The following is a 13,666-nucleotide window of genomic DNA, read 5'->3' as shown; positions in this document are numbered from 1 at the left end:
TTACTTGGATCAACCGATACACTTGCCTCAGAGATTACATGGCCGAGAAAAGAAACCTGCCTTAACCAAAACTCACATTTCCTGAATTTTGCGTACAACTTTCTTTCTCTCATTATCTGCAACACCAGCCTCAAATGATGCTCGTGCTCCTCAAAACTTCTCGAGTAGACCAGTATATCATTAATGAATACAACCACAAACTAGTCCAAATACTGATGGAACACCCGGTTCATTAAATCCGTAAATACTGTTGGTGCGTTAGTAAACCCAAATGGCATCACTAGGAACTCGTAATACCTATATCTGGTTCGTAATGCGGTTTTTGAAATATCGTTTGCTCTAACTTTTACCTGATGATAACCCGATCGCAGGTCAAATTTAGAATAAACGTGGGTCCCCTTAAGCTAATCAAAAAAATCATCGATCCTAGGAAGAGGGTATTTATTCTTGACTGTCAGTTTGTTTATCTCCTTATAATCGATACATAACCTCATGATCCCATCTTTCTTCTTCAAAAATATAACTGGTGCACCCCAGGGTGACACGCTGGGCCTGATAAATCCCTTGTCCAATAATTCCTATAACTGATCTTTCAATTCTTTCAATTCCACTAGAGCTATACGATATGGTGCTTTAGATACCGATGCTGACCCCAATAAAAGATTTACAGTAAACTCAATCTCTCAGTCTGGTAAAACTGCCCCTCAGTATCTTCTCGTTGACGAGACGGGTCCTCATCGACGAGACCCTCATGTATTCTCGTCGACGAATCCCATGTGTTCGTCATCGAGGCCCTGATTAATTTCCTGGGTTATTACACTTATGAGTTTTAACATATTCTTTTTATAGTTCCTCATAAGTAGGCATGCTTTCACTATCAGAACTATCATATGATTCAGTATCAGATATATCCCAAGATTTTGCAAATGAATCATTACATGAATCAGCACAATATGAAGAAGAGGGAAAGGAATTTACCTATTCGTTGGTTAAAGCAATGAAGCACTTGTCTATTCATTGAGCATTTGAGCTTGATGCTTTTAGCGTAGTAGATTCCTCCTTTTTCTCGGTCTCTCCATATCTCCTATCAAGTGTTTCCCAAATCTCATTTGCATTTTCACATGTCATAATTTCATAAAAAATATTTGCATCTAAATCACAATATAGCATATTCATAGCACTTTAGTTAATTTGCATTATGTTTAACTCAAGCTCATTCATTTCATCAAAAGATTTGGGAAGCCCAATATTTTGAATAAATTTCATTGGGACAAAGTCCCCTTGTTTGATTACATTCCAAGCCTTCCAACCTATAGATTGAATATAGATAGTCATTCGTTATTTCTAGGCAATGTAATCAACATTGCAAAACAATGGAGGTATTGAGAAGGAACAACCCTCACAAAATTGAGATACACCAAACTGAGCTATTGCAATCTTTATGCAAATGCAGTTAAGCTGATTGCAACCGGGCTCTAATACCAAATGTTGATTTTTGGTATAATCCCAAGAGGGGGGGAATTGGATATTTTAAAAATTCTAGGTCAAATGTTCTACAACAGTACATCACAATTAAATAATTTGCACAAGTACTACAGTTCCAGTATTTACCAATAAATCATAAATTAATATTTAAAATGAACTAACAATAATATCAGTAGATAAATATAATCATACAAATATTGAAATGAAAATAGTGTAGGGAAAAAGTGACACATGATATGTTATTGAGGTTCGGCCAATAGTGCCTACGTCCTTGCCTCAAGCCAAATCTGCTTAGAGGATTCCACTACCTTTGCTCACTTACCGGGTGGAGCGACACCATTACAACCTCTCCTTACGAGGCGAGGTAAACCCCAACTCAAATTTCGGTGCTGAACCACAACCTACAACCATACTTTATAAGACGGTGCTCATAACTCTCCAATTCGGGCCTGAGCTACTCCGGTGCACTTTATCGGACATTGCCATCCTCTTCCGACCACACACCGGGAATACAACAATAATTAAATATTTGTGTACAAGTACAATGCTTCTACAATAAGCAGATGATGTACAACAATAAGCATAATGCACTCTTGGATGATTTACAAATGAAGCTCTGTAGAGTATACAATTTTCCCTCAAAAATGTTTTCAAATTAAGATTGAGAGTTTTGGAAAAAATACTTTTTTCTTCAGGACTGGCCTTAGGTAAAATCAAATTACAAGAGGCTTTTCAAGTAAAGGATATATAAATGACTATATTGCTCAAAGCACTCTTGATGTACTCAAAGAAATTCTCCACAAACAATATTCAATTGATGAAGCGTATAGGAGATTAAGATCTTTGAGATCAACCATAAAAATCAATAAAGACTTTTGAGCTAAATATATAGAGGTGAATACAAGCTCAAGTCTCTCTAAAGAACCCAAAATAATTTTCTAAAAGAAAGTATTTTTCAAAACAAGGATAGTTGGAGAAAAGATTTGCTTTTTAAAAATCTTAAGAACAAGAGGCTTTCAAAGCAAGATATATGATTTGAATAAATGCTCAAAGCTAACTTGTATAAACCCCAAGATTTCCCAAAAGGATTTTTCAAAAGAAGGAGTATGGGAAAATAAGTTTGATCTTTGCAAATAGAGTATAAATCAAAACAAACAATCAAAGAATAATAAAATTTTCAATATGAGTCTCTAACTTTTGCAAAGTGATTTGGGCTTGTATTTATAGCCAATTTTCAAAAGTGGCTGTTAGGTGACCGTTGCTCATTAAAATAATATTTTAACTTGAATTTTTCTAACCGTTATTGCTTTAGAATTTTGAACTTCCGCGAGGTTCGGTCGACTGACCATAAGGCAATTTCAAAATTAGCGATGGACGGTCGGCTGTGCAAGACCGCAAGCCAACTAAGTGAACACTGCCAATTGACTAAGACATTCACGCTTTAAAAGTGGTTGGTTTGCTGAGCTAAAGGAATTTTACCAATTTGGCCTTAATCCTTGGTCGGTCGACTGACCCAAATTTAACTGTGGGGAGGTCGATTGATTGTCCATATATAAAATGTCTTTTTTGACACGTCGGTCGGTTGAGCTTGTCTGGCCAGTCGATTGACCTTAGCAAAAATGAATTGTTGGCTAAGTTCTTGATTCCAAAATTAGTTTAAACCTTTCGCAAAAATGTTATATTTTAATATAAAATATTTTTATCCAGTTTAGGGTTCCTATGGTCAATCTATGGTCTTAGTAGAGTTTCAATGTAAATAAAATGTAATGCATGCACAAATAAACCTATTTTACTATTACAACTTATACATAATAAAGTCTTTGATCCTTGCTCGCTGTAAGTCCATGGAATGCTCAAGATAATGTGATTTTTAAGTTCTGTCTTGACTTCCACACTTCATCATCACTTGTGCTATCTAAAGTTTAACCTATTCATTCACTAAGCACAAATATGGGATGCTGTAGTTTGTCAGAATCCAAACAGGGATTGGGCCCAAAAAACCAACAAACACCAATATAATAAGGGTGTGGAACAAAAGATCAGCTACCACCCAAGGTGGACAACTAAGGGACTGAAATTCCCTTTCCATTGTCAAAAGACCATAATCAGAACTTGTTAGTCCAGAGCAGCCTTGGCCAAGAAATTGATAATGGGTAACATTTAGGGGCATGCTAACCCCTAGAGATACTAGAGGACCCACTAAGACAACAACGAATATAGTTGTAGAGGCAATAACTTATATTTAAACAAACACCCTAATATAAGAAGTGAAGGTATAGTAAAACTTCTGAATAACCGCAAGGGGACTCGAGAGATACAAAATAAGGAGTAGGAGAGAAGAAAAGAGGTAAGCAATGTAGCGTATACTTTTGGAGTTCTATAATCCTTCTTCTTGCATTCTTTATTGACTTAAGCATCAAAGATTGAATTCTAGCTCTAGTCACCCTTCGTTCTATTTTTTTGAGAAGTTGTTGCATGAGAAAAGCTTGTATAAAAACATGAAGAATAAACCAACCAAAAATAATTGTAACAATGGTCATTACTTTATTTTGTTATCCTAATCTAATTGATGATGGGATGGTTAGAAGATGAATCATAGATAGGGTCCTTTCCTTTACCTTTAGGTTAGACGAGAAAGTTTACCACCTATACACTAAATATTGAGGTGCGATGCGATTTCTGTCACGAAGAATTAGGATGTCAAAGGAGTGTGACTTTTCTATTCCTCTTATTTTCTTTTATCCTTAAACAATGTCTTGATATCATATTCAATTGATTATGGAAAAATTAGATAGGATCCACTTTCCTCTCTTTGAGTACTATGCGACATTTCATACCATGTACATTGGATTGTTTAGTGCTGATGAATCTTCCATTGAGTTAATTAAGATATTAAGAATGTTCTTACATCTTTTGTTCTTTTTCTTAATTTTTAGTTATTACACAAAGTAGTATTATATCTCCCTCAAATGTAGAACAAATTGTTTAAAAATGTACCTTATTGGTTTTTGAAAATGCATATTCCTAAATGTTACTGCATAAGCCTTAGGGATATATCAATTGCAAAATTAAATGTCAAATATCTTTTCAATTTCTTATGACAACTTAAAATCATCTTAAAGAAAAAAAAAATCACGTTTTCATATTCCTAAAATAAACACCATAGTAATTAACAATCGTCTTTTGGGATGGGTGACAACAGGAGAGCCAATGATCATCTTCTTTGGACAAAATAAACTGCGATTTTTTTTTTTTCTTGATTTCTTAGCCCTTTCGGGTTTTTCTATATTCTCATATTTATCTTACATCCATTGTTTTCTTAATGTACACACATGACAACTATATTTCTGGTCTGCATAATATAATGGATGAATGTTGGACAGTCTTCTCTAATTTTCATTCCCATTTTAATTGCCATTCTCCTTGCATTCTATAGCGACATATGCTACCCTAATGCACAAAGTCAACTTGATATCTTAGCATATAATAAAAGCTGGTTTTTTTTTGGCAACTCGGAAATGTTGTCCTACATTATTGCGCCCTTTGAATGTTACTGCGTTGGTACCATTAGCATAGAGCAATTTAAGCACTTTCTTTTCATGATTGTTTGTACATTGGCACTTGGCCTAGGACTACTTTTTGTTGATATTATTCAGTAGTAGAGACGAGATTCCAATTCTTGAATACTATGAGATCAGCACCCTCATCCTCCAATTGCAAGGCAATTCTCGGTGACAGAAGACTACTGAGCACTAGTTATAATCACCTTAGACGTTAAAACACAATTCTTGCATCTAAAATTATACAGCAACTCATACCAGCAGGTATTGGCAAATCATATGTACCGTGCAATGCTTTCCAAGTTGATGTTATGCAGAAAGGATGCAAACTTGCACCTGTTAATCAAGTCATACATGATAAAATATTTACATTTTATAAAATTTCTATTTACAGCTACTTCAGAAGCTCTATATATTTTTTGTATTCAACCATGCCAATCATATCAACAAGTTCTTAAACATACAAAATGGAATTAAAAGATCACGTAAAATGCATGATTCTAAAACTACACCACCAATTTCTATATAGCCATTGTATACAACAATAATACCAATTCTACATCTTATTACTGAGCCATGAATCATATGCTCAGCTTTTTATTCATCATGGGTCTCAAAGTTTAGATCACGTAAAATGCATGATTCTAAAGACTACACCACCAATTTCTATATAGCCATTGTATACAACAATAATACCAATTCAGCATCTACACCTTATTGCTGAGCCATGAATCATAAGTTCAGCCTTTTATTCATCATGGGTCTCAAAGTTTCTCCAGAAATAATCTTTCTTCTCTGTCAGCACATTGTTTCTGCCTCGCTTTTGATCACTAGGGGCATGACTCTGGAAGAATGGTATGCGCAAAAACCTTATGGTGTTTCCGTGGCTTGGTACAGAGACACACCTTTATGCTGCTTCCCTGGCTCTGTACAACAATCTACAAAGCAATGAGATGAAGAGGGAGTTAAAACCAAAACCAGTTATAATATGATTTTTTTTTTTAGGAGAAAGAGAGATGGAGAAAGCAGCTATTATATACTAATTAAGAAAGGTACACAGAATTGTCAAATAAGGAAAAGCACAGGCAAGCAGCTGCCTATAAAGGCATTGGGAGTTTAAAATGTACTTTTCTCCTGTATGTGGGATTGAATACTGCTTTCATTAACTTTGAAGGGTATAAAGATGAGGATTATCAATTCGCAGTGTGACCCTTCCACAACTTCAGGAGAAAAACATAAAAAATAACCAAAATAGATTAAATAATCCTGTCGCCTGCTCCTATATGGCCCCTATCTTTCCATATGCCAAGGCATCAGTTGCAGCATAGCGCTGTCAATGTATCTTTAGTTTCAACTTGGATCCATTATACTAGACATAAATTATTCTTATCCAATAAACAAATAAATGAATAAGACCTGCCATTGCTGTTCCATCATTCTCGTATCACCAAAAAAAAATGAAGAAGAAGAAGTTCAGGTTCTTCCATCATTCAGTTACTTATTACGACAAGACCTGCTATTGCCATTCAATCATTCTCGTATCCAAATCAGTATATCAAATACCATCACATTTTTTAACTAGTATTGAACAAGTTTCAAATCATAAGATGCAAATCAACATGCTAAAAAAAAATTAAAAAAAAGAGAGTAACTGATACATTCAAGTGTTCAGGTTATTTGATTACCAATTAGTATAAGCATGCACAAGTGAAGCTGCCTGCTGCAGTTGCACTCTATTCGGGGTTTCTTTCTTTGACTGCACGTCACCTTAATGTTATATTCACCCAACAAAACAAAACTGTGAGTACTTCAAAAACCCAGTAACCATTAGATATCACTTCCTGATCAAGGAGAACAAACCATTAGACAAGAACCCCTAGATCGGATATGCAGTTAGCAAGCTTAAGCTGACCATCTAATTCAGCCAGCAACAGATGAATCTCATCAGAAGCCATATGAGATTTATCAGAAGCAGCAAACTGATGCATCTTCCTTTCCAATTCAATCCAACTGGATCCAGGGCATAATTTCTCCGCTCCAAGTTGTTTCATGATTGTTCTGATCTTAGCAACCTCACTCCAACGATTTGCCTCAGCATACATATTAACTAAGAGGATGTAGTATCCACTATTATGTGGCTCCAAAAGTATCAATTTATTGACTGCAACTTGAGCAATTTCTAAGTTCCTGTGAAGCTTACACCCACTCAACAAGGCACCCCAAATGACAGAATTCGGTTCGGTTTTCATTGTTCGTATCAATTGCAAGGCATCCTCAAGCAAACCAGCTTTGGCCAGTAGATCAACCATGCATCCGTAGTGTTCAATTCCAGGAGAGATGGAGAAATTGTGGTTCATACTTAAAAACCTCCGGCGACCTTCTTCAACAAGTCCTGCATGAGTGCATGCACCTAGAACACTAACAAAGGTAACTCCATTTGGTTTGATGTTCTCTTTCTCCATCTTGCTAAACATTTCTAATGCTTCATTTGCATAGCCATGAGCTGCAAGTCCTTCAATTACTGCATTCCAACAAAACAGATTTTTATCCCGCAATTTGAAGAACATAACAAGAGACCTGTCTAAGCACCCACACTTTGCATACATATCAATCAATGCTGACCCAATATAAGCATCTAGATCAAACCAATTTTGCATTATGTACAGATGTATACCAGTTCCTAATTCAAGTGCGCCAAGGTGGGCACAAGCTGAAATAATAGTTGTCATGGTTACCTCATCTGGGTTGATACCATTTTTTTTCATTTCATTGAATAATGCTATTGCTTCTATAAATTTCTTGTTCTGGGAATAGCAAGAAATCATGGCTGTCCATGAAATTATATCCCTCACAGGCATTTGATTAAACAACTCTTCTGCAGACTCCACATTCCCCAACCTTGCATAGCCGTCTATCATAGTATTCCATGAAGCAGTGTTCCTTTCCGGCATTTCATCAAACAGTATTCTTGCAGAACACAAATCGCCAACCCGGACATTAGCAGAAACCATCGTTGTCCAGGCAAAAACATCTCTTTCAGGCATTTCACCGAACACCCTTCGTGATTCAAGAATTTTACCCAAATTCGAGTAATAATCAATCAAAGCAGTCTGAACGAATACATGAGACGCGAACCCAATTTTCCAAATCTGACCATGAATGGATTTTCCAAACCCCAGAGCAGAAACTAATGCACATGCCTTAACTACAGATGAAAATGTGAAACTCGACGGCAGAACACGAGCTCTCAACATATCTAGGTACAATTCTATTGCTTGAAATGGAGAAGAACACTGGACAAAGCTTCTGATCATTGCATTGTACACAAAAACATTCGGATTTTCCATCTGTCTAAAGGCTAGGATTGCATAATCTAGTCGACGGGAAGCCGAACAGGCCGTAATGAATTGGTTTATCAAGAAACTATCTTTGTGTTCATTGCTCTTGATGATGGTGGCATACACAGACCTCAGTTCCTCAAGCCCAGAACAATTTTTTAACTGGGCGGCTACGGTAAGCTTTTGGGGTTTTGAAAGAGGAGAACAGCTAAAGTTGGTTAAAGCTTTAAACATTGGTGTACTAACCAAGAACTAATAACAGAGAAGAGATTCATCAGCAACATGTGCATTGATATATTATCACCGCTCACTCCATTCAAGTGCTGGTTCTTCCTCTTCTTTTCCGTTGTTCACGTCTAGGGCAAAGCATGTCCCATGCAATACCCAGAAATAAGTCAATTTCAAAGTAGAGGTAAGGATGCATAGTCTGTGATAGCCTTCAAAATTGTTTTCGGATAGTTTCACTCAATTTATTTATATCTATATATTTTTATTTTTAAGAAATAATTATACTAAATAAATACTATTTGACTTTTGTATTCAAATATTTATAGCTCAAGTATTTTTATTTTTTATTTAAAAAAAATTCATTAATTATAGGCCAACATTAGACCTCTACAATGGGTTATAATACATTTGTAATATATATGTATATATATATATATATATATATATAATATTATTATGTTATAATCTATTATATGCCATTATCTCTATAAAATAATATCTAATGCATTTTGCTATAAAAAATATTATTGCACGCTATTCTAAAAATTATAATAATATTAAAAATAGATAAAAATATTATTAATTATGTCACATTATTATATAAAAATATAATAACATAGTTTTTTTTTTTTTTTAATTTTTTTTAAAAGAAAGGCGGCACCTCCATTTATTTATTGATAACCCCTTACTTTTGACGGAGGAATACTGTGGTTACAAGACAATCAATGGGAGATAACAAAAGACAACACGTTAAAAATCTTCTAAAGAACAACATTAACATCCAGCCAAAAACCGAGATACAAGATCAAATAAAACAAAACAAAACAAAACAAAACATGACCTACAAAACAAGCCTTACGCAACAAAACAAAACAAAAGATAAACAACATAGAGCATAAGATAAAATCAAAAGGAAAACAACTAAACATACCTCATATAAGTCGTATCCATCTTTTCCAATTTATACAAACCATTGCTAACTCTAGGGAGTTGACTACTATTTGTAAACAAACTATTCCTCCCCATAGCACCTTGTCGAGTTAAGGCATCTGCCACTTTGTTCCCTTCTCTATACCAATGATTTATCGAAAAATCTACTCCCTCCAATAAACCAATAAGCTGCTCCCAAAAATCCCAAAAATACCACAAGGAGCATTTCCTTTCTCTTATCCAATTAACTACAATATTCGAATCACATTCAATATCGATACAAGTATGTCCCAAATTTTTGCAAATCTTTATTCCCTCCAACATAGCTCTCAATTCAGTTTCATTCTTTGAACAAATACAAAAATATTTTGAAAAACCAATCACAAGAGAACTTGTATGGTCTCTCAGGATGCCACCACCACTCGCTAGCCCTGGGTTCCCTAGGCTGCTCCCATCCAAATTTAGTTTCAACTTCCCTTGCCTTGGTTTTAACCATCTCACACTTTGCATAGTTTTAATTCTTTTATTCACAATTTGCACTTCCAGATTCTGCAATATCCGAAAATCCGCATCCTTTAACTAAACCATTTCTATCATGTTTTTACTCAAAACCCCCACCCAATACTTAATGGAGAGCCACACATCACTATTACTCTCTAATTTTCCTCCCATTCTAGCCACACATCTCCTTCTCCACAGCCTCCAAACTATTAAACAAAGAATAAAACCCATCAAAGAACCTAGTTGAGAGAACTTGGAAGCCATATTAAACCACATTTGGACTCTTTCTTTCCAACTTTGTTGCCTAAGGAAAAGAAAACCTACCTCCACCGAAACCTTCCTCCAAACCTCAGAAGCAAGGTCTCCCTTATTTAACACATGCTCCAAATCTTCTGATTGCCTCATCTCACAACAATTACATGCCGAAACAAGTGAAATCCCCACCCTTCTCACCTTTTCATCAACACTTAGGCACTTAAAAGCAGCCTTCCACATATAGATAGAAATTTTTTTCGGTAACCATTTGTTCCAAACCCACTTAGCCCAATCAAATTTTGGAACTCTAACTCTAATAACATCCCATGCGGATTTTGTATTAAAACAACTATTCTTTTCCGGGAGCCATAACAGAATGTCCGAAGAATTTCTAAGATTTCCCACCTTTTCCATCACTTCATCCGCTTTACTAAACCCCAGAATCCTCTGCAAATTTTCCACATCCCACGCATTATTAATAACTAAATCTTTTAATTTGATATGAGATTGTGCACCATTTGGACAATCTGCAAACAAAGGTCCCGAATCTAGAAACTTATCATACCACATATTTACATCTCCTTCTCTAACCTTCCACTTAGATTTACTTAACAATTCACGCATACCCTGCAGAACTTTCCTCCAAAAGGAAGAATCTGATCCATGCGATCTGCAAAGAGCAATATGTCCTCCTTTCACATATTTAGCTTTAAAAAATCTAGCTCATAAAGAATTTTGCATTAATAAATGCCAACAAAACTTCATGAATAAATACCGTTACACTTCTGAAATGTCCGTTACTCCTATGCCCCCCTCCTCCACAGGAACACACAATTTCTTCCAAGCCCTCCATTTCATTTTTTCTTTTCCATCCTTAAATCCCTGGAAAAAAGAAGCAAACATACCTTGAATCTTTTTAATCACTAGTTTTGGTACATTTAGAACAGCTAACAGATGCAATGACATACTTGAAAGCACATGTCTCAACAAAACAAGACGACCTTCTTGAGACAACAGTTTACTTTTCTAGCCCTCAACTCTCTTACTGATTTTTTGGACTAAAGGGTCAAAATGACAGCCTTTCAATTTACCATCCACTATTGGCACACCCAAATGCATAAAATGAAATTTACCCTCAATAAAACCAGTCTCTTGAAGAATTTCTCCTTTCCTCTGAACACCTAACTTGTTTGAGAAAAAAATAGCTGATTTATCTTTATTTACCCTTTGGCCAGTCCAGTTTTCATACTCTTTAATCACCCCCATTAACAGACTAACAGATTTTTTTGCAGCATTAGCAAAAATAACAACATCATCCGCGTACATTAAATGTGGTATAATAGGTGCACCACACAGGTATGCAAAAGGTAAAATCCGCTTCTCAGACAACTTTTTTTGAATTAATTTAGAAAGAATTTCTTCCATGATGATGAAAATATACGGCGACAATGGATCCCCTTGCCTTAAGCCCCTTTTAAACTTGAAGAAACCTCTATAAGTGCCATGCATCATGACAGAAAACCATGTAGTGGAAATACAATTCTGAATCAACTTACAAAACCAATCTGAAAAACCAAGAGCCTGAAAAATCTGATCTACCACCTGCCACTCCACTCGATCATACGCTTTGCTTATATCAAGCTTTAGCATTATATTACCTCCTCTCACCGACCTATGTAATAATTTTGTCATTTCTTGAGTAAGTGTTATATTTTCAAAAATACTCCTCCCTTTCACAAAAGCACCTTGTTCTAAAGATATTAAATCACCCATCACCAATGAAAGCTTACCAACAAGGATTTTGGATAAAATTTTAGAGATTACGTTACAAAGGCTTATCGATCGAAATTTATCAAAAGACTGAGGATCCTTTACCTTAGGGATAAGCACTATGTAAGAGGAACAAAAATACCGAGGCAACATATCACCTCTGAAGAATTCTCTTACCGCATCCATCACATCATTTTTAATAATCTTCCAACAGGTAATATAAAAAGAAGACCCAAACCCATCCGGTCTCGGGCTACTATTCACAGAAATAGACGAAACAACTTCATAAACCTCCTCCTCAGTCGGTTCTTCCCTCAACTAACCTATAGACTCCTCAGAAACTACCGAATAGATGATATCTTCCAGGTTTGACCTTTGCACTGAACTATTTTGCCCTCAGAATTGCTCAAAATACTTTACAGCCTCATCATGGACCATTTGCATATTTTCCAACACCGAACCATCAGGAAGCATCATTGAATTTACACAAGAATTTCACCTTTTTTGTGTAATCACAGCATGAAAAAACTTTGAATTCTGATCCTCATCTATCAACCATTTCATCTTTACTTGTTGCGCCAATCTAGCCTCTTCCCTTTTATACCAAACCTCCAATTTAGCCTTAGAAACAAGGAACTCTTCCTCAACTGATTCCGAGTATTCTGTTTGCAGTAAATTCTCATAATTATCCACCCTTTCCTCCAACTCTCGAATAAAACTACCAACACGCCCGGAGGTCTGTTTATTCCACACCCTAAGCCTTTGTTTTAGTCTTTTTAATTTACCCGCCAATTTACACAATCCTGAATCCGCCACAATGTGTTCTCTCCAAGATGATTCAACCATTTCCAAAAAATACCCATGAGATGTCCACATGTTCTGAAACCTAAAAGGCGCTGGCCCATACCTCTCCTTACTTGCACACAACTGTAATAAGATAGGAGAGTGATTTGAAGTATTTCTTTTCAACAAAGAAGTCTTAACTTCACCATATTTTATAGAAAAACATATTAATCAACACCTTGTCTAGTTTCGCCCAACTTCTTCTCAAACCTTGTTGGCCATTACACCATGAAAATTGACTTCCTTCGAATTTGAGGTCCAATAACCCACAACTATTAATACAACCATTGAATTCAGCCATAGACGAACCCAAGCGAGGTCTACCTCCCACCCTTTCCTCATCTGACCGAATTACATTAAAATCTCCTATAACAACCCAAACCACATCCACACTCGACATCCCCTAAAACTGTTCACATAAATCTCTTCTCTCAATATGATAACATTTAGCATAAACAAAAGTAAGAAGCAGGGAGCCTCTATCCTCAGTTAACAAAACTGTCACACATTGATTTAAGGTACCCACCCAATCCACTTGAACATCATCATTCCAGAACAAACAAATCTTCCCACCTTTCTCAACATTAGAGCAAAAGTTAGTAAATTGCAAATACATCACCCACCTTCGTATCTTTTCTATATCTTGAAAAGGTTCTGAGACTGCCAAAATCGAAACTTTCTGATCCTTCACATTTTGTTTTAATCTTCTCTTCGACGTGCCCAACCCTCTTATATTACAAAACATAATTTTGTCAA

At 35.8% G+C, this 13,666-nt stretch overlaps 1 protein-coding gene across 1 annotated transcript; it reads right to left on the bottom strand.

Annotated features, from left to right (window-relative positions):
- Nucleotides 1-5,533: 5,533 nt before the first annotated feature.
- LOC131155443 (pentatricopeptide repeat-containing protein At1g06143) lies at nt 5,534-8,840 on the bottom strand. Its single transcript, XM_058108576.1, has 2 exons — nt 6,731-8,840; nt 5,534-5,983 (listed from the first exon to the last, which is right to left on the bottom strand). The coding sequence occupies exon 1, from the start codon at nt 8,615-8,617 to the stop codon at nt 6,908-6,910; it is 1,710 nt and encodes a 569-aa protein (XP_057964559.1). The 5' UTR covers nt 8,618-8,840; the 3' UTR covers nt 5,534-5,983; nt 6,731-6,907.
- Between the last annotated feature and the right edge of the window lie 4,826 nt (nt 8,841-13,666).

Source organism: Malania oleifera, chromosome 5 (genome assembly GCF_029873635.1).
Source record: "Malania oleifera isolate guangnan ecotype guangnan chromosome 5, ASM2987363v1, whole genome shotgun sequence".
Classification (NCBI taxonomy): Eukaryota; Viridiplantae; Streptophyta; class Magnoliopsida; order Santalales; family Ximeniaceae; genus Malania; species Malania oleifera.
The sequence above is the reverse complement of the archived record's forward strand: the minus strand, read 5'-3'. Positions and strand labels throughout refer to the sequence as shown.